Raw genomic sequence first — 25906 nt, forward strand, 5'->3', positions numbered from 1 at the left:
GGATGGATGGATGGATGGATGGAAGGGTGGATGGATGGATGGAAAGATGGATGGATGGAAGGAAGGGTGGATGGATGGAAGGATGGATGGATGGAAGGGTGGATGGATGGATGGAAGGATGGATGGAAGGAAGGATGGATGGATGGAAGGAAGGATGGATGGATGGAAGGGTGGATGGATGGATGGAAGGATGGATGGATGGAAGGGTGGATGGATGGATGGATGGATGGATGGAAGGATGGATGGAAGGAAGGGTGGATGGATGGATGGATGGAAGGGTGGACGGATAGAATGATGGATGGAAGGAAGGGTGGATGGATGGATGGATGGAAGGATGGATGGATGGAAGGGTGGATGGATGGAAGAGTGGATGGATGGATGGATGGATGGATGGAAGGAAGGGTGGATGGATGGAAGGGTGGATGGATGGATGGATGTAAGGATGGATGGATGGAAGGATGGATGGATGGATGGATGGAAGGGTGGATGGATGGATGGATGGAAGGATGGATGGAAGGATGGATGGAAGGGTGGATGGATGGATGGATGTAAGGATGGATGGATGGAAGGATGGATGGATGGATGGATGGATGGAAGGGTGGATGGATGGATGGATGGAAGGATGGATGGATGGATGGATGGAAGGGTGGATGGATGGATGGATGGAAGGGTGGATGGATGGAAGGATGGATGGATGGAAGGGTGGATGGATGGATGGATGGATGGATGGAAGGATGGATGGAAGGCTGGATGGAAGGATGGATGGATGGATGGAAGGATGGATGGATGGATGGAAGGGTGGATGGATGGATGGAAAGATGGATGGATGGAAGGAAGGAAGGGTGGATGGATGGAAGGATGGATGGATGGAAGGATGGATGGATGGATGGAAGGATGGATGGAAGGAAGGAAGGATGGATGGATGGAAGGAAGGATGGATGGATGGAAGGAAGGATGGATGGATGGAAGGGTGGATGGATGGATGGAAGGATGGATGGAAGGATGGATGGATGGATGGAAGGGTGGATGGATGGAAGGATGGATGGATGGATGGATGGATGGAAGGGTGGATGGAAGGATGGATGGAAGGATGGATGGATGGATGGATGGATGGATGTTTTTTGTTCATAAAATAGTTTTTCTCGCACCTTTTTTCTCAGGATGACCCTCTGAGTCTTGGGGTCTACGTCGAGAACCAGTTCAGCGCAGCTCTCCAGACGCCGCTTCCCAACGTGTTTCCTATCCACATTCCTGCTCATACAGAACCAGTCAGTTAACTTTGAGATTAGTTTCAACAGTGTTGCATGGATAAGGAAGGTAATGGTTCATACTGAGAGAAGGTGTGCGTGGCTGCAATGTAGATGAAGTTCTCGTAGTAGAGTTTGTTGTATTCTTTAAAGAAGTTCATGTCCGCGGTGACCTCGGAGGATCCCGCTCCCTTCACAGTGAGGGTGATGTACGGGGGCAGGGTGGGTTCATCGCAGGCGTAGTCCAGCCCTGACACAGCCTTCACCTCAGTGTGCAGCCGCAGATCAGCCACACCGTGCTGCCAGAACTGGATCGGCACCTGAAAGGATCCAAACAACCACACATGATTCTGTTCTGGATTAGAAGCTCTCTCCATTATTCACTCTGCCATGTTTGGACTCTGGTAATGTCTCTTTAACGAAGACAGAGTGGTTGCAGCCTGCAGAGCAGACCTGAAGCTGTCATAGAGGTTGTGTACCTCGGACATATTGTCGATGCGGAGAGGTGGAGGCAGCTGATCCGTATCAGTGAAGGAAATCTGGTAGGTGGCTCCTTTAAGGCTGATCTCTGTCCGCAGGAAGAAACATTTCCCCAGCGTGTCTCTGTTCAAAGCAACACATCCTTAAAATCTTTCAACGTAACAGAAAACAGGAAGAACTAAACGCTAGGACGGAACTCCACTAATAGCAGCATTTTATAGCAGCTTTGGCTATTTTCCTGATTTATTTTACACAATTATTATCCAGGATTATCCCACACTAGTTTTGATGCTATACTGAGAGTTAATAAACCAACAGTCTCCTGTAAATCTCTAGAATCCAAACCAAACTGTCTTTGCATGTCTCACCTCATGTTGACGTGAAAGGACTTTGGTTTGTTGACCTCGAAGCCTCCAGACCATGTGCAGTTGGGGACATCCATGAGGCGCACACACAGCAGCTGGTCGTAATCGTTTCGGGGCCAGTGGAAGACAACACTGGAGCCTGGTAGGGTAGAAATGTAACCCTCTGGATTGGAAGCACCCTACAACACAATAAAATGTTACAAAGCTCCATTTGTAGTTCAAATGCCTCCTCTATCACACCAGCCTTCTGCAGATACTCATTCACCACATCCATGAACCTTCTGTGTGGTCTTCCTCCTCCCTGGCAGCTCCAAGTTCAACATCATTTGTCCGGTATATCTACAATCCCTACTCCACACATGTCCAAACCATATCAGCCCGGGCTGTCTAACCTGACTTGTCCCTCTGACTTACTCACCCTCAGTAAGAAACTAATCTTGACATCTTCAGCTCCTGTCTTTTGGTTGGTACCAGCAACAAACCCCTACATCAGAACAGGTCTCAATGCCTTCTCAGAGACACCTCCTGACACTCATCTCCATCCTGCCTGTGCTCTCACCTGTTTCCTGTGCTGCCCGTTGCTTTGTGATGGTTGACCCCAGGTACTTCCGCTTAGCACCTCTACTCCTTGAAGCTTCATCATTCAACCTGTCTGCTTCCCATTCACACACGTTCAATTTAATTCAGTTTTTTTATATAGTGCCAATTATTTATTGTTTATTTCAAAAGGGACAATGTGTAAACACATTAATCTTAATAGAAGAAGAGATGCTTTACACCAGATTTAGCTATAGCTAATTTCCATTTGCATTCCCTGGCCGGGTCATAACATTAAGATACATTCAACATGCAAACAGCCATATACTGCATCTACAGCCATTCATGCAAAACAAACTAATCTATTTACATAAAACTTAAATCTACAATTTAAAATAAGTACATACATTTATATAAAAAACAGGACCATAATTAATGTTGACAATGGTGGTTTCCCAGTAGTTCCTCTCTAGCATTTCGTGAGAAATCATGCAGGTCAGAGCATAATGTCAAACTGGGACATCTGGGAGTTTATTCCATTCTTTGATGGCTCAATATGAAAAAGCAGTCTGAGGAAAGGTGGAGCTTCTTTGAGGTAGTCTACAGTGATTACAGGCTGTGGACCTACAGTAGATGTTTGAGTTGTCTGCTCAGAACAAAGTTGGACAAATCTCTTCAGTGGTGGTGGGGCTCTGTTGTTTTAAAATCTTCAAAAATTAGTCGTACATCTGAGTATACGATTTAATTATCAAAACTTAATATGTTATATTTACTAAGGATCTGACGATGATGCCTTAAAGCCTGATTATAGAGTGATTTTAAGGGTTTTAATAGTGAGGAATTTACTTGGGACCAAAAATAGATACAATAATTGTTAAAATGAGAAACGATCATTGAATTTAAATTAATTTGTGCAGCCTCATAACTGAGCATATTTCTGATGTGCCTTTTTAACATTCAGTGTGAGGCAGGATGAGATAAGCCAGTCTGCTTACAACACAACACATGTCATCTCAAGACAATTTACAAAATCAATTCAGGCCAAATAGGTAGATTCCAAGTCAGCTTCATAGATTCCAATTAATCCTAATCATTGAACAGTTCAGTCAGATCCAGTTTATTATTTAAATTGGTTAAAGGTTTTTCTATCTAAAGAAACCCAGCAGATTGCATCCAGTCAGTGACTTGCAGCATTCAGTCCTCCTGGATGAGCATGTAGAGACAGTGGACAGTCACTGGCGTTGACTTTGCAGCAATCCCTCATACTGAGCATGCATGTAGCGACAGTGGAGAGGAAAAACTCCCTTTTAACAGGAAGAAACCTCCAGCAGAACCAGAACCAGACTCAGTGTGAGCGGCCATCTTCCACAACCGACTGGAGGTTTGACTTTGTGCATTCTGACTTTCATTCTTTTTCGCTCCATATCTCCAAATACAGGTGCTTGTAAAAATATTCATACCTGTTGAACTTTTCCACATATCGTCACATTACAACAGAAATATATTTTTTAGGAATTTTATGTTAAAGACCAACACAAAGTGTTATACAATTGTGAAGTGGAACAAAAATTATACATGATTTCTTTTTTTTTTTTTTTACAGATAAAAAACTGAAAATAGCATTGTGCAAAAGTATTCATCCCCCTGAGTCAATACTTTGTGGAACCACATTTTGCTGCAATTACAGCTGCAAGTCTTCAAGGGTATGTCTCTACCAGCATTCACGTCTAGTGACTGAATATTTTTGCCCATTCTTCTTTACAAAACAGCTCAAGCTCAGTCAGATTAGATGGAGAGTGTTTGTAAACAGCAGTTTTCAGATCTTGCCACAGATTCTCGATTTCATTTAGGTCTGGACTTTGACTGGTCCATTCTAACACATTAATATGTTTTGTTTTAGACCATTCCATTGTAGCCCTGGCTTTATGTTTAGGGTGGTTGTCCTGCTGGAAGGTGAACCTCCGCCCTAGTCTCAAGTCTTTTTCAGACTCCAACAGGTTTTCTTCCAAGATTGTCCTGTATTTGGCTCCATACCTCTTCCCATCAACTCTGACCACCTTCCCTGTCCCTGCTGAAGAGAAGCACCCCAGAGCATAATGCTGCCACCACCATATTTGACAGTGGGGATGGTGTGGTCAGAGTGATGTGCAGTGTTAGTTCTCTGTCACACATAGCATTTTGGCCAAAGTGTTAAATCATGGTCTCGTTTGACCAAAGTACCTTCTTCCACATGTTTGCTGTGTCTCCAACATGGCTTCTGGCAAACTGCAAACAGGACTTCTTATGGTTTTCTTTTAACAATGTCTTTCTTCTTGCCACTCTTCCATAAAGACCACATTTGGGTAGTGCACGACTAATAGTTGTCCTGTGGACAGATTCCTCCACCTGAGCTGTGGATCTCTGCAGTTCATCCAGAGTCACCATGGGCCTCTCGGCTGCATCTCCGATCAGTGCTCTCCTTGTTCGGCCTGTAAGTTAAGGTGGACGGCCTCGTCTTGGTAGGTTTACAGTTGTGCCAAACTCTTTATTTCCAGATGATGGATTGAACAGAGCTTCGTGAGATGTTCAAAGCTTGGAAAATCTTTTTATAGCCTAATCCTGCTTTAAACTTCTCCACAACTTTATCCCTGACCTGTCTGGTGTGTTCCTTGGACTTCATGATGCTGTTTGCTCCCCAATATTCTCTTTACCAACCTCTGAGGCCATCACAGAGCAGCTGTATTTGTACTGAGATTAGATTACATACAGGTGGACTCTATTTAGTCATTAGCAAACCTCAGGCAACTTCAGAAGGCAATTGGTTGCACTCAGAGTAAAGGGGGCCTGAATACTTTTGCCCACCACACTTTTCAGTTTTTAATTTGTAAAACATTTTTTAAATCATGCATGATTTTTATTCCACTTCACAATTGTATACCACTTTGTGTTGGTCTTTTCACATAAAATTCCAATAATATATAATATTTATGTTTGTGGTTGTAATATGACAATATGTGAAAATGTTGAAGAGGTATGAATACTTTTACAAGCCACCGGATCTTGGATCTCTTCCACCTGCTCTCCCACTGTCATCTGCAAACATTATCAACCAAAATGAAAATATCTGCTGCTTCAGGGCAGCATTTTCCCACTCAAATCTACAAAAAATTAAATGAACAATAACAGCCTTGAGCATGCCTTCCCAAACATCCATCTTCTCATTGGAAAGAAGGATCCAGCTCAGTGTTTGTAAGGAAAGGTCTGACTGATGGAACTGCTTTAGTTTTTTATTTGTCTAACATGCTATTACTGGAATTTAAGCAATTTTAAGGAAAGCGTGAAATCGCTTTGGGTCCTTTTATAAAACTGAAGCTACACAACTTTTCATGGTTCCTCTCAACCACAAGGTTGACTTCCATACCGTTTCTCACCTTTCCTCTAGCAAACTCTCTCTGAGCGAAGGCCAGTTTATGTGTTGAGTGGTTGTCCAGCAGGTAGCGTGGGGCGAAGGTCACTATGTGGGTGTCTCTGTAGTTTCCTTTTCCTTTACGAACGCTGATTCCTGCGGGAATGATTCGAGAAATGGTCACTGGCAACTCTACTTGTCAGGCTGAGGAAGCACAGGAGTTTAAATGATCATCAACCCAAACAAACACCGTCTTTGGTAAACACATTCACTGGTTATTTACTCGTAGTAGTTGGAGCAGAATACCAACAGACCCCACAGTGATCACATGCATGCTGCTGATTATGTGAATCTTACTTTATCATTAGCAGCATGGAGTTCAATCAGTGAGAGGACAAATGCTGGTTACATAAACCTTCCTCTCCTCAAATCTGAGGAACTCCAGACACTTGTCAGAAGAACGGTGCAGTTTGATTAGGAAGCTGATTGTAGGCAGGGATACATTTACAAGAATTGCAGAGCAGACTGGAAAAGACACCATAATGGCAAAGATTCAGCCAATGATCAGCTCCTGGGTGATCAGAGAAGGTCTACAGTTACCTGAGAGAACTGGAACAATTAGAAAACACCTATGTGAATCCCAGCTATTGTCAGGAAGCCCAACTCACCCACTGACATAAACAGCAATGGAGGAACATCTAATGGACTAAAGAAAGCAGGATTTCTGTTTTTGGGACTAGGGACTACAGACAGTTTGTCAGATGATCACCAAACACTGAACTGAGGGATCATTAATCAGTCTGATTACATAAAAGTACTTGAATAGGTCATGTTGCCTTATGCTCAAGAGGAAATCAGCATCTTGGTTTGAGACCAACGAGATAAACAACTTAAAACTCGAGGGGTGACATCCAGCATGCTGTTTCAGAGGCAAAACCGAGAAATGCAGAGGAATTATGGACTGCAGTCCATCCATCCTGGGCTGGAACGCTTCTCCACAGGTGAGCAAAGTGAAGCAGTTCTCAAAAAACAGTTCTTAGGTCAGTGATTCACAGGAAAGCTAAAGAGTTTTTCTGTTTATACGGTAAAGGTTAACAGGCTAATATTTATTTCCCCTCAAGTCACACGTTTTCAACTCACTGCTATTATTGTGAACACAAATGTCCATCTTTAACTTTAAAACGTAGCGTCCACTCATAACTAATGTGAAAACAGTAACAGAGCATCTTGCCGATGTTGTAGATGAGTCCAGGCTTATTTCCATGCTGGATGACTTTCAGCGCTCTGACTCCACTCCCTCCATCCAGGGAGAAGCCTTGGCACCAGCCTGGAACTCCGTTTGAGTGGATCCCTTTCCCAATTCGCATCGTGCACCTGGATTAAAATAAGTAGGGAAAAAGTAAAACACGGTTCCTCTGGAAATAAAAACTGGAGGACCGTGAGCGTGCTTACATGGCAGGCTGCTCTTTGTCTGTGTAACAGAACAGTAACGGGCTGAGGCTCCGGGCCAGCTCATGCTCCTCAAACTGTCCCGCTGCGTCGGTTTTACTGTTGTCCTGACGGAAAATTAACGGCAGACCTGAGGAATGGAAGAGGGTTTAAGAAAAGGAACCTCTAGCTTCATGCAATCAACAGACTGAAGCATAAATATAAAGGCTACCTGTCTTGTTAATGAGCCAGTAGGGAGAAGAGACCAGGATCTTCATAGCTCCTTGTGCCCTCAGGATGATGCGGATCGTGAGACACAGCAACCGGTTATTGGTGTCGTACAGTCTCATGCGCACCACATAATTCTGAGTACCAGGAGGAATCAGCAGCTCTTTGCACATGGGAAAGCTCTCCAGCATGACCCCTGAAAAAACAACAGGTCCACCATGAGAACAAGCATGGTTGGTAGGGGTTAAGGACCAATCAGAGTGTGAGTTCGCTCACCCAGCTCCATGTTCTGGGATGTATCAGCAGAGTGAAGCACCGCTTCCTTCCCCGGCTTCAGCAAACCTTTGATGCTCGTCCCTTTGATGTAGAAGTTGAGGTCACAGGGCAGCAGGTTGCTCAGCACCATGGTGGGCAGCAGGTACATGGTGTGTCCCGGCTGCCGATAGATCTGCTGAGTGCTGCCAGAAACCTGCCGCTTCGCAGGCTGCTGCTCTGGAAAGTTCTCCTTCTTGATGACCACACAAAATCTGCATACATCAACATCACATTATTTTTATTAATGCAAATAAATATCAGGATGTTTCCAGGTGAGGGGATTGCAAGAAAGAAAACCATGCAGCTACCTGAAGTTGCGTTTGAGTGAATCATCAAAATCTGCTGACTGGCACTCCCTCTTACTGCTGCTGACCTCTCCAGGTCGCTCCACGTTGGTCCAGTGGATCGGAACCTTACAGAAGAACAGACCCATGCCTTTGGGCCGAGATTGCAGCCGCCAGGAGGTCAAGTGGAGGGGGACAGCTAAGGACTGGCCAGGCAGGATGGGAGGCAACACCACCGGCTCTGTCAAAGCAGAGAAAAGACAAGCTTCTTCACAGCCATGCAGAGAAGCAGAGCAGCTCAGAGAGAAACTGATACAAATGAACACAGATAGAAACTTCTTCATCAGATGATCTGAAGAAGGCTGAAGCTGAACGGGGATGTGATATAATGAAGGAGTCTTACTATCAGGCGCAGAGGGGCTGTCCAATCTGACTTCCATCTGAACATCCAGGCAATTTTTCACCATCAGGGCCGAGCGCACGGTGATGACCTTCCGGGCGCTGCCCTCCATTGTGATGGCAAAGACCACTCTGACAGGGGGCAGTGCAGAGAACTGTGGGACCAAAGAGATGAACTGTTAGGGATACAGTCAGCTGGTTCTCTACAGGTCCTCAATGAATGTTGCTCCTAAACCTGTTATGAACATGGTTCATGTGCGCCTTTCAGTTCTATAGTTGGATCCCCTTTTGGAAATTTTCAAAAAATAATTTCATTCAGATATTATACTTTAAAAGGATCATGTATTTAGCCACTGACTTTGTGATCAGAGTTTCTTCTTCCTCCTTGAATTTCTGTTTAGACGTTTTATTTTGTATCAAATCTCTAAAGAAACGTAGCGGCCAACAGGTATATGATCAGATTTAGCAGATTTCAGGCACACTAATCTGCACCACTAACTTTTGCAAGGATGTTTTTGTGTACTTACATAAACATGAGGGTGGATGATGTTGGTTCTGCTGATTGGGCTGCCAACCTTTGAGACGGAGAGCATTTAATCAAGAACAGCAGCAGGAGAACATGGCAGAACAGTTCTGCATTCATGACATAAAACCTGCATTTTGGTTTAGTTTTAGGCTCACAGTGCTTGAAGAATTGTTTTTGTCTGGAGCAGCGTATCTGAAGAAAACCCCCACTTTGTCCACAGACACCGGCTTGACTTGCTCCCAGCCACACACCCGAACCAGCAGCTGGTGGAGCTTCAGCTCATGAGTGTGTCTGCCGGAGAGGGGGGCAGCGAGGTCAGTGATTCGCAACATGAAATACAACAGGGCTCTATGAACTTTAGCCTTTTCCTTACTGACAGACGGAAATGGTTTTATTCGTTCAATCTAATATTTATAAGGAGAGTATAATTTGTATTTAAGGCTCCAGACACAAAAACATGAACATGGGAAAGCCATTAAAAGAATCGGCTCAGTCATTAGTCACAGCAGGACACAATCAACCAATCAGAAACAGACAGACGTACCGGTGACGGAGCTTCTCACGGGCCTCGAACTCGAAGGGAATCTCCTCCCCAGGTAGAACCTCTCTCCACTGACTCACGTTGTGGGTGTCATCAGTTCCTGAGCTTTGGATATCGGAAATGGAGTCCACACTGCTGCTGTGGGACAGCGCCACCCTGTGGAGATTGAATGCAGAATTATTTCATTACTCGATGGATGGATGGAGTCAAAAGTATTTACGCCCCTGGCAGATTTAGATTTCAAATTACTTTTCATCAAATAAGGAAGTTTGTATCTGATAGGGAATGAGACAGGCATCTCTCAGAAAAAAAAAAAAAAAAGTAGGCACCCGTTTTATTGATATTTTATAAAAAATGTTATGTCGAAAATCATTTACTTAATAATCAATAATCAATGACAAATTTGCATTAAAGAAATCAACCCCTTCCTCTAACTGCTGAGCAGTTTCTTGCATGTTTCCTCTTGATTCATCTCTGGTGATGAGCTCCAAGTATTTAAGGTCAGAAGGCCCTCTTGCCATCACCCTAATCTTTACCTCCACAGAGTCTGAACTTGGGCTGGGTCGATACAAAACATTAATATTAGTTTCAGTCAAAGGAAACACGTAAGTATAGTAAGAAGATTCCTTTCAACCTAAATCTGCTGGGGGTATGAATAATTTTGGTCGTGGACAGATGGACGAACTACATGAAGAGGGCTGTGGTTGGACCTACCGTGTAGGAGTCGTGGTCAAAGTGGCGAACCACATGGTACAACCTGTATGGTTGCGAAGTGCATATGGGACAAATGGTTGCCTCCTCTTTGATATCTTGACATCTTTGGACAAAATAAATAAAAATCCAGTCAGAGAGCGCACCTTCAGTGCATTTAATATGAACTTTGGAAGAAAACATCTGGTTTATGCACTAAACTGGTCTGCCTGCTCAATAAGTTGCTTTTACTAAAGATAGACTAGCAAAATATAAAATGTAAGGCATCAGAGCAAATAAACAACACATTTAGAGGACACAGAACTATGCTTATGATAGTTGGGGTTAGGGTTAACAGAGTCCTTAATCGCTTGAAGAATGCTGAATCATTAAAAGACCTTCAGACTGAACATGAAAAATATGGGTGTAGAGTGCAGGGTAGTGGGGAGGGATGAACTGGGATTCAGGGCATTGATGGAGGAAGAGCCCCTGCAACACAGTGCAACACTGCTGCAGCGTGCCAGGCCTGGTACCGTGAATGATCAGTATGTGAAGCAAATTCTTAGAACAGTAGATCTACAGTGCGGGTCTATACATTATTTCATTAAAAAAATGGAAACATCCAAAACAGACAGTATACGTAGGTCTTCTGACACAAAAATAGCAAGAAATTAGCAACACTATTATTATTCTTCACTTTCATAACTCTGTTTAAATAATCTTTTTTAATTTGGTGGTGGTGGAGGGCACATAAATCTGTGCATTTTGTGTTTTAAATTCATATTTACACAACATATGCAATCATCACATTTCCACATCAGTCCTGCAGAACAAGTCGCTTCCGTCTGCTGAAATCTACGGCTGGGCTGATTTACTAGGTGAGTGTACAAGGCTAAACTCTGAGCGGTACCTCTGGAGTGTATCTGCTGCTCGAGGCAGGTCAAGCTGGCTGTGCTCCTAGTTCTAAGGTGAGCAAGAGGTGCACCTGACAGCAGAGAAAGACAGTTACAGGAACAAAGACACAAAGAGAGACATACAGAGGAAACACACAGAAGGATTAGAGCTCTACAAGCTCCGAGCTGCATGCTGTGCAGCATTTTCTTCAACAATGTCATTTACTTTTCACATAAAGTCAAACTGAGGCCAACATCTTACAGTGCTGTTGTCTTAGAGATTTCCTTGGTTGTGTCACAGTTAAATGTTTCTGGTCAAACAAAGTTTAATATCAGGGCACAAATAACCAGAGTAATCCCAAAAAGCAGTTTTTAAATGATGATTTCATTATTTAAAAAGGAACAACCATGTATCCTAACAACCAGGAAAAAGCAACTGTCTCTTAAAACTAATCACTGGTATCAAGCTTACCCTTCTTTGTTTAAATTCAGCCACAATGGAGTGATATCCAGCATGAACGACCTTTTTAACATCATGCCAAACATCTCAATCAGATTCAAGTCTGGACTTTGACTAGGCCACTCCAAGACCTTCGGTTTGTTTTTTACATGGCTGGATCCACTGTGGACAGTCGTCCAGGTCCTGACACAGAAAAGCAGCCCCAGACCATCACTCTACCACCGCCATGTTTCACTGTAGGTTTATCGCCAGATATAACGGGACAAACACTTTACAAAAAGGTCCACTATGTCTCTTTATTCCACAGAATATTTTCCCAAAGGTCTTAGGAACCATGCAGATGTTTGTCAGTAACTCCTGCAGAGTTTTCGATGTTGCGGTTTTGTAACCTCCTGGATGAGACATTGATGTGCTCTTGGAGTAATTTTGGTAGATCGGCCCGTCCTGGAAAGGTTCTACACTGTTCCGTGTTATGGTTCGTTTCAGTGATGTATTTCTTCTTGTGTTGATCTTTAGGCTGCTTTAGGTAGTAAAAAGTCACCTCAGAGTAAATGTCACCTTGCATTTACTCTGTTTATCTTTGATATTAAAATCTGTTTGATAATCGGAAACATTTAAACAGCAAAAGCTACAGACATCTGTTTGTGGACAAGTACTTTCTCACATCGCAGTTAAAGGTTACTGGCAAATCATGTGTGAGAGTAAGGAGCAGGTGTGTGTGTGAGGACTCAGAATAACTGCTACATATCTAATAATCTCAGCACCATATGCAGCATTAGGCAGTATGGTGTACACACAAATAACAGCGAGGAGTGGCCTGGCCGGGCCGGGCCCAAATGAGCAGAAAGAATCTGACATTTAATTATTGAAACTGCAGAAACATGAACAGCAGAAGGTTTCTCTGAATTAAAAGCAAAGATTCAAACTCCTTTCTGGTCAAAGTTTTCAATGAAGGCCCACAGGCTGAACAACAAGCTGTTAATCAAGGTTATTTCATCAATGAACACTAGTTCTTGTTACTGGTTCTGTGTTTGGCTGAAACTTACTGTGTCCAAAGCCCGGTGGGTCAACTGAGGAACCTAACCAAGGCAGAGGAGGTGATGATGTAGGAGTCGGTTTGTCTGTCTTGCAGTAATCAGCCATCCAGGAGGTCTTGGTGGTGTTGTATTGATCTGGAAGAGGTCAGAGCAACAAAGACAAAGACTGTGTGGAAAATACACCTTCAAACACTTTGAGGTGGTACTGTCGAACGTGTCCTAGCACTGACTCACCGAGCAGAACCGAGGTGATGTTGACATCGAGCCTCTGCTTTGCTCGGATCCCGATCTTCAGACGTGGAGGATGGAGACGACCAGCGGCCTGTTGCTGCCACGACAGGAAGCAGGGCCAGGGCTCGATGAAAGGCTCCCAGCCTGAAACACACAGAGAAACTCTGAAACTAACACCAACTGGATGCATTTTCATTCTGATCTGAATACTGGCGGAAAGGTTGGTACTATCTAGACCAGGAGTACTCAAATGCAAATTTTAAAAAGAAATGTTTCAGTTTATTATAATCCATCAAGCCACACACCACCAACAGTTATAGTCAAAATCTTTTACTTTTTGCTGTTGTGTCATACATGTAACAAGAATCCTGCTTGCATGATGAGACGATCTTAGAGCTTTTTATTTCTGTTTACTTTGTTTTCTCTTTGCAACGAATGTTGAATCCGCCCTCAGTTTTCTTCCAGCCCAGGATCCTACTACCAAGGAAGTATCAATTAACAACCACTCAGAAAGTGAAAATAAACACATGCAGATGGAGCTGCAGGAGTAAAGCCTGAGGTGCAAACTGCCAGGCTGTCATTGGCATGGAGATGACAGTCCACGCTGCTCTATTAGGTAGCTGACATATTGGCATCTGGTGGTCTTCCCTTTATTATGGAAACACAGCACAAACAATACTATGCTGCCTCAGTATGGAAATGTAGATATAGTAAAAAAATTAAATCACAGTTTGGGGTCTGCTGATCTTGACAATCATCAACGGATTTCATTTGTTTCTAATGTTTGACATTTTTTATATAAAAATACCACCTCGCTATCTGTATCTAAAACTTTAGGAAACTGATCAACTAGCATTTTTATTGAAATATTTTACTCTTACCTGCCCTGGAACTACAGGTGGAAAGTAGCTGTAACCTGGTGCAATGCATCTTTCTGTCTGTTTTACAGGTTACTGTTCTATTAGCGATTACCTGAAAACTCTCTGTTGTAGTAGTCTCCACACAGAGTGAAGCTGGCGTTTCCTTCCCGGGTGGAGCCAATGCGCTGCAGCACATTCAGTCCTGCAATAAAAAGACAGCAGTCAGACAGCATTTGACCCGAACCACAAAGGTCAATCCGCATCTGTAAAGGTTAGACTGATGCTCCTGGACAGATAAAACACCGATGCTGTTTTATTATCACCAACAGTGTTTCCACATAAAAATCAAGCAGAATCTAATTTTCCCAAATATAACTCAAGTGATCGGATACATGCCTTGTGGTCTGCCTATAGCCCTGCGTTGCTGCAGGTCTTGTTTTATCCTTACGCCTAATTTAACACGAGCGTTGCACAATTCTTTCCACTTTAGTTAACTGCAGCACATTCACGGGTCTGTCTTGTAAATGAGAACTCGTGTCCCAATGAGACTATTTGTACACATAAAGATTTAATAATGAATCAATTTGAAAACTAATCAGGCGTAATATGTTACCCATTAGAAATATTTGGTTTATATTCAGAGAAAACATGCAGTACCTGTTTAATGTTAAGTTTCTGGACTCTTAAAGGGAGGTTTTATGCAGATGTTAACACAACAATCCCTTTGTTTAAATGGTCAAATCTTACTATGGGAACTATTTGAAGCCATGCAGATTTCTTCGGTTTCTGTCACACTTTAATGTCTCAAATCAACTAAATTTCAATATCATACTTAGATAATCTGCATGAATACAAAAAGCAGTTTTCAAATGATGCTTCTTAAACAGAAACTATCCAAACCAACCTGACCCTATGTGAAATAGTAGTAATTCCTCCCTCCTTAAATCTTGAATTAACTGTGATTAACAAAGTTTTTTTGAAAAGTCTGACCCCTACAATTAAGATATCGCCTAAACGGAACTGTGTGACAACATGAAGTAGGCTAAAAGATTTTGAAAAGCAACACACCATGCCGTAAACAAATTCAAGAACAGATGGGAAACAAAGCCACAGACAACTATCAGTTTAGAAAGGGTAACAAAACTGTTTCTAATACTCCTGAGACTCCTGAGAACCACAGTTCAGGTGGCTCTAACTGGCATGGACGTCCTACCACAATTACTCCAAGAGCTCATCAACAACTCAACCAGGAGGTCACAAAAGAACCCAGAACAACATCTAGAGCTCTGCAGGCCTCACATGCCTCAGATAATGTCAGAGGTCATGATCCAACAGTGAGAAAGAAAGAAAGAAAGAAAGAAAGAAAGAAAGACAGACAGACAGACAGACAGACAGACAGACAGACAGACAGACAGACAGACAGACAGACAGACAGACAGACAGACAGACAGACAGACAGACAGACAGACAGACAGACAGACAGACAGACAGACAGACAGACAGACAGACAGACAGACAGACAGACAGACAGACAGACAGACAGACAGACAGACAGACAGACAGACAGACAGACAGACAGACAGAAAGAAAGAAAGAAAGAAAGAAAGAAAGAAAGAAAGAAAGAAAGAAAGTGTTGACCATAAACATATAAATGTGACCAAATACTTTTTCACAGTGGTGCAGCTCAGAACCTGAGACTTACTGGAGAAGGTGAGCTCAGCCAGCGGGATGTCACAATCCAGGCAGTCATCAATGAAACAGATGCAGACGCTCTCAGCCTTCACCTCCACCCCGGAGAGAGGACAAGAGTGGCTGCTGGAGCCGGAGTCCGTCCTGCCTCTGGGATGTTCCGCCATGTTCTCCGAGTTTTCCAACAGCCAGGTGGCAGCCTGGTCCAGATGACCTACAGGACATTAAACGGTATTATTTAGCAGGTGTAAAATGTGAGAGACTGAAAGGGGTCATGCTCTATTTTCTCCAAAGAACTGCTAATTACCAAAAGATGTTAACTGACAGATAACTGTTGTAAATGCCTGTCTTTTGTACTTTAGGAAATGTATAATTGGAGAATCAAACTGGATTTATTTACGTAAATAATGCTTGGGTTTAGTGTTATTTGAACCCTGCATTCAGGTTTTGTAATTTGAATTTTAAAATTGCATATTCTTTTGTTTTATCTGTTCTTTAAGGCTCGGCCTGCTCCAGTGCATCTCTCCTGTTATTAGACCGATGTTCCTGCACGTGGCCCTGAATAGAAAAACTCACCTTTACAGTCCCTGAGGGCTTTTTTGCAGTCCTCTTTTTTGAAGCCAAGATTTTGCAAATGGCTCAGCTGGATTTCTACAAAAGAAAAAAATATATATTATGAATGTCTATTTATTTTTTGAAAAAGCTGAAATTAAATCTAATATGTAGAGAGGAGTAAAAAAAATCTGCCAACTTCAATCTTTTAGAAATTACATAATTGTTATGAATTTGTTTTGATTTCTCAAAATTGTCTCCAAAAATAACAGTAGTTTTTCTGCACACTGCTGTGTATGTGAGGCGATTCCCCAGGCTGTCGTCTGTGGGGGGGTCCTCTGTGTCTGTGGTGCATCGGTCGACATGGAAATGGCTTTTAGAGCCAGCACTTTGAAGTGAACGACAGGAGCCGTGTTTTAGTCCACTTTTTCTTTCTCTCCCTCACTTGTTCTCTTAAATCTGCAGGTGATTGGTCAATATGTGTGTCGTCATCTCTGTCTGCACTAGCAGAGGGGGTGGAGGGCCGCCAGTTATACACATTGAATGACTATTTGGCAATGGTTGCGGCCAGCGGTGCAACACTATTAGCGAGGCTGATGTTATAAATAATGTGGTGTGTTCAATGTCGCTGCTTAGGATGGTGTTCAGTGTTAAAATAACTGTGAACTGGTGGTTGCACGGATTATGAAACACTGGTTTCACACTGAAAACGAGGCTCTCCTGTCGTCTGAGTCTCACTGCATTTTAAATTAATAATTCACTTGTATATTTACGTTATTGTGGGCAATAAATTAATTAAAGCAGCAAAAAGCTTAAGAGCTGTCTAGGAGCCGAAAGAGCCGGCTCTTTTATTTGAGCCAAGCCAAAAGAAGCGGTTCAGGGAGTGAGAGTTCCTATCACTAATCTGTGGGTACGTCAATCTGGTTTTGCGTCACTGATTGGTCAACTCTGTCCAAACTGCACTTTAAAAACCATCAGCGTGGATAAAGCTCCTGATAGTGTAATTAAATAGCCATCTTTTAAAATTTCAAATGCCCCTTTTCCACTTGTCCCAACTCAGCGCGGTTCGGTGCGGCTTTACTACCTTCTTAGGCTTTTCCATAAAAACGGTTCCACATAACTGTTACTATTTTTAGAACCTGCTTGCTTGCTGTTCCAACCGTGCTGAAAATGTGACATCAGAAGACTGACAATCACTGAATGGCTAGGAGTTACTTTTGTAACTTAACTGTAAAAAAAAATCAAACTGACCCAGCTTCTGTTTTTGTCATTAAAGTTAACTTGGAAAACTAAAGAACCACCAGAAAACTGGGGAGCTACACCTTTACCACCAGAAGACAGATCCTGAACTGCTGCATTGGACACATGAGGAATAGCTTCTAAAGGCTAGCGTAGCATCAACACACAAAGGTCTAATAATTATTTGTGATTTTACAAAAGTATTGTTGCTTGTAATGTCTAGTATTTATAAAGTACAAGTATATGAAGTGGAAACACATTTTCACACACTTAGGTTAGTAAAGAGCAGAGCCAGTTTAGATCTCCTCAGTAGAAACTGGTCTCTACATACCTAAAGAGCTTGGAGTCTTCTGCCTGACGCCATCTTTGGGTGGAGGGGTTGCATCAGTTAAATCAGGAGGAGAAGACGGAGCTTTGGCAGCAGAGATGGACTTGGCAATGGATAAGAAAAGCTGGATGTCATTGTAGGACAGACGGATATCCAGAGCAGGAAACTGAATCTGCAAGAGAATCATATCCACGATCAGACAGCCATCCTAAAAAAGCCCTAAACAATAAAAAGAAGTCAGACTGTCATCTGGAAAACGACATCAACCTCCAGCAGCGGTGGGATGTCCTCAACATTAAAGGCATCCAGGAGACCCGAGCTGCTTTGGTACGTGGGGCTGCCACACAGCTCCACCTGCACGTTGACAGGGTCGATGATGGACAACGCCGTCTCCTGCTCGCTGCCCAGCCGACACGAGAACACCTACAGGGATAAATAATAAAAGCTGTGACGTTTTCTGATATCAAACTTTTTAACAAGCCCCAACGTGGCAGCAGTGTGAAACGACTGGAAATCACTGAAGAGAAGCATCACCTCTATTCCTGCCAGACTGCCAGAGAAGGGTCGATCTACCAACCGGGGCTTGTATGTGAGGACCGTGGTGCCTTTCAGTATGACAGCATTGGTATCGAGACAGGACAGGTCCTCCACCACCACAAACTCTGTGCCTAGTCAATAAATAAACATGTTAAAAGGCAACCTGAAGAGGATCCAAAGGGAGTTTAGCATTTAAATAAAAACTCCAAACTCCCAATCTTGTCAAACTGCTTCCCCAAAAGGAAAAACAAGTTGATATTCAGGAAGAACCCAGGAATCACTGAGGTTCAAGTCTGCCATCAATTATAATCTGTTGTGTCACTATGGACTCAGAAGGTACCAAACACAGAAAACAATAAGGCCCCACTCCACAATGAATATTTTAAAGTAAGACTGAAATTAGCAGCTGCCCACAAGGACAAGATAAACGCATCATCAAGAAATAATGTATGATCAGATAAAACCAAGACAGAGCTTAGCAGTGACAAAAAGTAAGTCTGGAGGAGTCAATGAGAGGTCCTGAAACCTTAGAACACCTGTCAGTATGGTGTTAGTATCATGCTCTGGGTCCGTTTTGCTGCAAGTGGTAATGGTGCATTGCATATATAAAATGGATAATTATTATTATTATACTTTATCTCAGACATGAAACTTTGACATTATTGTGCGTCCCAACAGGGCAATGATCCCAGACACACATCCAAACCAGTTCAGGAGTGGATAAAACAGACCAGCATCAGCATTAGGGATTAAGAATGATCTCCTCAAAGCTCTGACCACAAACCTGCTGAAAATTTGTGGACTATCCTTAAAAAACAGATCTTTGCCACTCAGTTCTTTCACTCACCTGTCACGTTGATCTTCACCTCCAGGCAGCGGTCCTGACTGACCAACACCGTGGACCTCTTTGTGACCACTCCACTTTTCACGGTCTTCGGCATGACGGCTCCAGTCGCGCTCAGGTTGGCGCTGGTGCTACCTGGGCAGTGCTGCTGACATTCTGCGCTGTCCGGCGGGTTTTCTGGCTGCAGCCGCAGGAAGTCCTGCACAAGCATCAGCCAGTCAAAGATGAGGAACACCCTGAGGTTATTGAGGACCACTGTGAAGCTGGACGAGTCACGTGTGGATCTATGGAGAACACAGCTTCAGTAACTAAAATATCCAGAAACACTAAATAAGCTTGAATGTTCTGCTGTGAACAGTGTTACCTGTAATGTAGTTCCAGCTGCAGGGATGCACGATTTGTGCCTGTTTTCGATGGCTGCAATATGCAGTCAAACACATTTTGTCTGATTCCTTCAGTGCTTCTATTTGTTCCAGCGTATCTCGTATCGTATGCCAGCAGAGAGTGAGATACCAGGTTCACGGACTTGGAGCCATCAGATAAACTCTCAAACAGGACTTTGGATTTCATAAAGTCAAACCTATAGAAGAAAAATATATCAAAAACATTAAAATAGCATCTTCCACATGTTTAACCTCTTAGATAATACAGGAGTTTGTATTCAACTTAAGTTAATTATTAGGTTTTTTTTTTTTTTACTAGTACCTACAAGAATTAGTTGAAAGCAAATTACTTACTGACATGTCATTAATCAACATTAATCAAATGTTGCAGTGATGGCCTAATATTTATTTTACTTATTCTTATTCTAGACTCTGTGTGCACTGATACGCTGGCTTATAAAATAATATGATTAATTCAGCGATTATAAAATTGCACCTTTTCAGGCTCAGTATTCCAGAGTTTTCTTTTCTTTTTCAGCCCGTTTGAAGTAAAAACAAACATGAGGGATGGATGGAGGGATGCAAAAAGTAGATTTCATTCCTTCACAGTAGCAGACTACATTCACACTGTTAATCCCAGTATACATTCATTATAGCAAATGATGGCCCACTGTAAGCACTTTGGGACTGACAATAAGATTGAGATGATGTAACAAACTCAAATGGGTAAAAATTCAACAATACACACAAAACCATCATTTTCATGTAAATGACGACAGGTCAGAATTGATATTCTGCTTTGGAGCAGTTACCTACAAACTAGGACCACATGCTCATTTGACCTGCTCCTTGTGGGGCTGTGAAGAGAAGAAGAGGTTCACCTTGCTAAAGAGTTTCTGTTTTCAGCAGATGTTGGGCTGTCTAGAAGTTCCAGGCTGACGTCCGTCATGTCCACCAAGAAAGACAGGTTAGTGAAGACAGCTCCACTTAACACTGTCTAAAGACATGGAGGGAAGAACATCAGACCATGAGATTGATGTGGTTCTCATGTAGCCACAAATAATCTTTTGTGTTGACCTCTTATCTGTTTAACTTGCTTTCACTATCTCTACAGAGAAATTTGTGATTAAAAGAACAACACATCGAAACCCACTTTTCAGTAAAATTATGCAAGAATGTAATGAAAGAAAATGTGAACATAGTGAAGAATCTTCTGCAACAAAACATATTCTATAAAATTCACAATGAAATCAAACAAATGGCATATTTAAAGTGCCTGTAACATCGATTTTTCATGATAAATCTAATTACATTTATGGAAAGGAAACATTAATAAAATATTTCCAAAAGTACTAAAATGAACAGTTGTTCATAAATTTCACTAAAAAGGCATTTCCAGGTGACTCCTTTGGCTCTTTTGTGACGTAGAAGGGGAACCCCGGCACGTAAACTGACTGCTGCAATGGCAGCAACACAGACAGCAGCAGAGAATCTGATGTTTCTGTAGATATATTTCAGTCACTATCAGAGAGACGCAGCAGAGTCAGGAGAAGAAAGTCAGCTTTCATCAGATGGAGCAACAGACGCTGCGGCGTGAGGACGACCATCTAATTCCACCAGAGTCTGTTGTTGCTGGATGCCGGAGCACGGTCGCAGTCAATCTGCATAAATCATACCGGACCACCAGGAAACAGAACCAGCACAACATCCGGATTTTCAAAATAATTCACTAAAGACAGACTATATCTTGCTGTATTAATAAATACACACAAGTATTATAAACTGAGCAATTAAGTATTAAATGCACCAAATGAAGCAACAAATACAGCTTCTCTGCCCTCAGTGAACTCATCCATTGTAGAACAAAACATATGAAAATATTGAAAGTATTGCAGACTAACGGCTGCTGTCATAGTGTTGCTGCCACCACCAGCAATGCACCGTTTCACCGTATTAACACTGTTTTTAATGCAACTTGGCTTCTACGTTTATCATTAATGTTCACACAATAAATGACCGGAGACTTCCTCTTAGACGTCATTTTCAGGCGACTGTGGACTTGCAAAATTTAACATCGAAATATGTTTATTTTGTGTCACAATTGTCTTTTATCACGCCTTTAATCCTATTATAATGCTAATTACTGCCCAATTTCTTTCAATATTAAGATTTTTTCCTTCAATTTCTGCATTTCTGCGAAAAGCATGTCACAGGCTCTTTAAAGTAAAGCAGCCATATCTGAATGCATGCATGACTGCTGTGTCCTCACATAGCTGCTGGGGTCCTGCAGGTTGTACGGCCGCAGGAACTCCTCCACAGGCTCTCCCAGGTTGTTCTCCAGGATCCCCCGGATCAGCTGGTAGTGTTTCTTGTCCAGAGAGCAGTGCACTGATGACAGGCTGCCATGGATGGTTGTGTCAGGCACTGCATGGCTCAGCTCCCTGACAAGAACAGATATGTCTATAATAAAATGCCAATGCCATGATACAGTCGACATCAAAATTGAAAACGAAGCAAATCCAGTTTAATTTAACCAAAGCATGTTGCAGACTTCAATATTGCTGTGCCAAGAAACAAAAACAAAAAAAGCTCAACCTTACGAAATGTCACCAAAACAGGGACAGGTAGGAGAAAAAAACCCCGAAACACCATCAATACTGACTCCTATAATCTGCTAGCCAGGGCCACACTGCTAGTCTAACCCAGGAAAAAGGATGAACCTGTATTTCATCTTTGAAATAAATTTAGATGGCACATACCCGTCCAAGTTGCGTTCCACCTTTAGTGTGAGGCGGCAGCAGTCTTTCAGCAGGTTGTCTCCAGTTCGACGGACAGAGTAGGACGGAAAGATAAGGTCAGAGGGTTCCGGTTTTCCAGTGCTGTCCCACGGACGACAGGGCAGACGCTCTGCAGCAAAGATATCCATCTCCTGCAGGTCCAGGGCCATGCAGTCCAACAGGCATACATGGTCTTCTAAATGGAGAATAAGCCACCATTTTACCGTACAAACAGTGGAGCAATCATATAACTGCACCGAAGTTATGAAAAGCATTTCTGCATCAACTACCCAGCCTTAAACTACATAATTTTTAACTTTAAAAGGTACTCCCATTCTATCCTGACCTGGGCTGGCTGGGTCCTCATCCTTAGGGTCGGTCCCAGCATGTAGAACTTTCGGTCTGCTGAGGGTAAATCCTGAGGATGAGGCAGAGTTGAAGGGAGAACTTCTGGGTTTTTTCTCCACATTACTTGCTCCACCTTGTGCATTCTTGACACGCTCCTTTGTGAAAAAGAAAGCAACATCTGATCACTGAATGCACACACAGACATGTCAGTTTTTAGAAACTGCATTATTACAACGAAGCTTCACAAAGTCAACCCCCCTTCCTTCATAAGATAAGCTGACCTGCAAGGTTCCTAAACAGCATGTCAACACTCAAATCACAAAATATTCTGCTGACTGATCATAAAAGGAAAAAGAAACACAAACAGACACAAACCAGTCCAGGGGCCTCGTGTATAAACATTGCCTACTGGTTCAGAAGCAGTCTCTAGGGTGATATCGTTCTCTTTATCCTTTTTTATCTCCTGTACTCTTATCTCCTTCTCTCCTTTTGGCTCGACCTCTCTCCTTTCCTTGCTACTTTGGTTCCTTTTGTTTCCGTCTCGATACATTTGAAATAATCCCAAAGCAGTTAATAATAAAGTTTTTTATATATCAAGTGGAGCATTATAACAATAGCCGTAATGTTTTTAATGAGTTTGAGCGTTTATGATTTCAACCTGAATGATAGAACTGAATCACATTGAGCCTCATACAATAACATAACACACATCAGAAAATGCTGGAAACAACTTCAGTCGGATACAAACTGTAAAACTTCCTCTGTTTCTGTCACCTGTAGATGGAAATGTGCATCGGTCTGCCAATGAGGAGCATAAAATGCATTTGAATCATCTAAGGGACACTTTCATTCTCACTGAAAACGAAAATGGTGTCAGCAGATTAACTCCCAACAAGTCAGGTTTGATGAATCCAAAGGTAGACAAGCTGGAGACAATCACATTACCCAGTTTAGATTGTCCAGGGGAATTATTCTGGAGTTCTGCATGCAGCTGGCTTCATTGTTAGAGGGAAACCAGGAGGAACCGTGGGTCGCCGGTACCAGTTCCAGTTCTCCCTACGCTGCGGTCCTTTCAACCAGAGCTTTTCAGAGGCAGCTGAGTGACAGGTCGGGTATTTAACAGTCATCCCTGAACCGGGCCATGCCAGCCATATGGGGCGGCCTCATTATTCTGCATGATGAGGCCTAGCTATGGCCGCGCTAAGGACTACACTCATACTGCTATAAGGGCCCCATCTGGAAGTCAAAGTGCTTTTGTGTATAGAAAGCCTTTCCATTCAATATATGTGCAAAATATTTGCAATGCACAAATGTGTCTAATGCATTGGCACGATGGCCTCCTCAAGTCATGATTCCTCTATATTATAAACATAATTATTATTATTCTAATTATAATAGTTGTGTTTGGAACAATCAGGGTCGATGCGTGATGGCTGTGTCTAGGTAACTCTTAATGTGACGTTCTGAATGGTTTTAAAGGTTTAAAGTTCTTCACATAGTGTGGGTGATGACAGTGTTCCTAATAGAAATATAGAAGGCATATTCACGTCATTGTAATGATCAGCACTGGCTAAGACTGAGCTCAATGCAGCAGCTAGAAGACAAAGTCTCTGTGACTGTCACAGCATTGTTGCCATGGTTAGTTGGACATGTGGTGGGTGCCTTCCAGGTAAATCTACTAATTTGCAAATGTATTTAGGGGCAGGGACCGGCTATCTTTTTCCTGCAAGTTACGATGTACAGAGAAGTACAGGGGTTGGACAATGAAACTGAAACACCTGGTTTTAGACCACAATAATTTATTAGTATGATGTAGGGCCTCCTTTTGTGGCCAATACAGTGTCAATTCGTCTTGGGAATGACATATACAAGTCCTGCACAGTGGTCGGAGGTATTTTAAGCCATTCTTCTTGCAGGATAGTGGCCAGGTCACTACGTGACACTGGTGGAGGAAAACGTTTCCTGACTCGCTCCTCCAAAACACCCCAAAGTGGCTCAATAATATTTAGATCTGGTGACTGTGCAGGCCATGGGAGATGTTCAACTTCACTTTCATGTTCATCAAACCAATCTTTCACCAGTCTTGCTGTGTGTATTGGTGCATTGTCATCCTGCAAAATATGTTTCTCCTTGCACCATTGAAACCGACGTTTGGCATTGGCATGAGTGACCAAAGGTTTGTCTATAGCAGCCCGGCCGTGTATATTGACCTTGTGGAGCTCCTGACGGACAGTTCTGGTGGAAACAGGAGAGTTGAGGTGCACATTTAATTCTGCCGTGATTTGGGCAGCCGTGGTTTGATGTTTTTTGGATACAATCTGGGTTAGCACCAGAACATCCCTTTCAGACAGCTTCCTCTTGCATCCACAGTTAATCCTGTTGGATGTGGTTCGTCCTTCTTGGTGGTATTCTGACATTACCCTGGATACCGTGGCTCTTGATACATCACAAAGACTTGCTGTCTTGGTCACAGATGCACCAGCAAGACGCGCACCAACAATTTGTCCTCTTTTGAACTCTGGTATGTCACCCATAATGTTTTGTGCATTTCAATATTTTGAGCAAAACTGTGCTCTTACCCTGCTAATTGAACCTTCACACTCTGCTCTTACTGGTGCAATGTGCAATCAATGAAGACTGGTTACCAGGCTGGTCCAATTTAGCCATGAAACCTCCCACACGAAAATGACAGCTGTTTCAGTTTCATTGTCCAACCCCTGTATGTGGTGACAAGATTATGCATGGTTTTATACATCTGACTTTTTATGTGCGCCACGGGTTTCAGAATTTCTCCCTACCACAAACCTTTAGTATGAAAGCTACACACTCTTTATGCAAGAGGCCCCAGGAGTGTTTCAGAGTTTTCAAGATTAGGGTGAGAAAAAGATTCTCAGTGATGCTTCAAGCTGGAACCCTTGCTGTAAAACCTGGATCGGTGTGTTTTAACCTTGAAGTCAGTATCACCACAGTCTATAGACGGTAAAAATTATAAATCACTGAATTTCTATAGAACCTTTCCAGTCATACTGACCACTCAAAGCACCTTACACTAATGCCACATTCATCCAATCATACATTCATACATCGATACACAGATCGGTTAAGCAACTCGGGGTTAAGTGCCTTGCCCAGAGGCACATCAACATGTGACAGGAGGAAGCTGGAATTGAACCCACAACCTTCCAAATGCAAGACAACTACTCCTGCCATTGAGCCATAGTCACCCCATATAAAGCCCCGTTTGCCTGTGATGATGCATCAGAAAAAGTCATTCTATGTGATGCAGAGATTTCTGTTTCCCAT

General features: G+C 42.7%; 1 protein-coding gene across 2 annotated transcripts in view; it reads right to left on the bottom strand.

The window, feature by feature from the left end:
- The window catches only part of vps13d (vacuolar protein sorting 13 homolog D), a 73605-nt gene that overhangs the window by 21012 nt on the left and 26687 nt on the right, over positions 1–25906 (bottom strand). Inside the window, exons 26-55 of one of the 2 annotated variants that reach the window (XM_047359182.1) lie at positions 22602–22758; positions 22238–22451; positions 21748–21919; positions 20360–20475; positions 19460–19675; positions 19099–19379; positions 18249–18382; positions 17982–18137; positions 17718–17886; positions 16172–16246; positions 15609–15809; positions 14019–14108; positions 13050–13190; positions 12825–12950; positions 11336–11410; positions 10450–10552; positions 9739–9891; positions 9350–9485; positions 9196–9243; positions 8673–8823; positions 8294–8510; positions 7947–8197; positions 7675–7866; positions 7467–7593; positions 7246–7388; positions 6040–6170; positions 2096–2271; positions 1727–1850; positions 1332–1567; positions 1149–1251 (exon numbers count right to left, since the gene is read on the bottom strand). In XM_047359182.1, coding sequence (XP_047215138.1) covers positions 1149–1251; positions 1332–1567; positions 1727–1850; positions 2096–2271; positions 6040–6170; positions 7246–7388; positions 7467–7593; positions 7675–7866; positions 7947–8197; positions 8294–8510; positions 8673–8823; positions 9196–9243; positions 9350–9485; positions 9739–9891; positions 10450–10552; positions 11336–11410; positions 12825–12950; positions 13050–13190; positions 14019–14108; positions 15609–15809; positions 16172–16246; positions 17718–17886; positions 17982–18137; positions 18249–18382; positions 19099–19379; positions 19460–19675; positions 20360–20475; positions 21748–21919; positions 22238–22451; positions 22602–22758 — 4614 coding nt within the window. The remainder of the gene's footprint in view (positions 1–1148; positions 1252–1331; positions 1568–1726; positions 1851–2095; positions 2272–6039; positions 6171–7245; positions 7389–7466; positions 7594–7674; positions 7867–7946; positions 8198–8293; positions 8511–8672; positions 8824–9195; positions 9244–9349; positions 9486–9738; positions 9892–10449; positions 10553–11335; positions 11411–12824; positions 12951–13049; positions 13191–14018; positions 14109–15608; positions 15810–16171; positions 16247–17717; positions 17887–17981; positions 18138–18248; positions 18383–19098; positions 19380–19459; positions 19676–20359; positions 20476–21747; positions 21920–22237; positions 22452–22601; positions 22759–25906) is intronic. The other variant, XM_047359247.1, reaches the window with a different exon arrangement.

This window comes from Girardinichthys multiradiatus, chromosome 1 (assembly GCF_021462225.1).
Source record: "Girardinichthys multiradiatus isolate DD_20200921_A chromosome 1, DD_fGirMul_XY1, whole genome shotgun sequence".
Classification (NCBI taxonomy): domain Eukaryota; kingdom Metazoa; phylum Chordata; class Actinopteri; order Cyprinodontiformes; family Goodeidae; genus Girardinichthys; species Girardinichthys multiradiatus.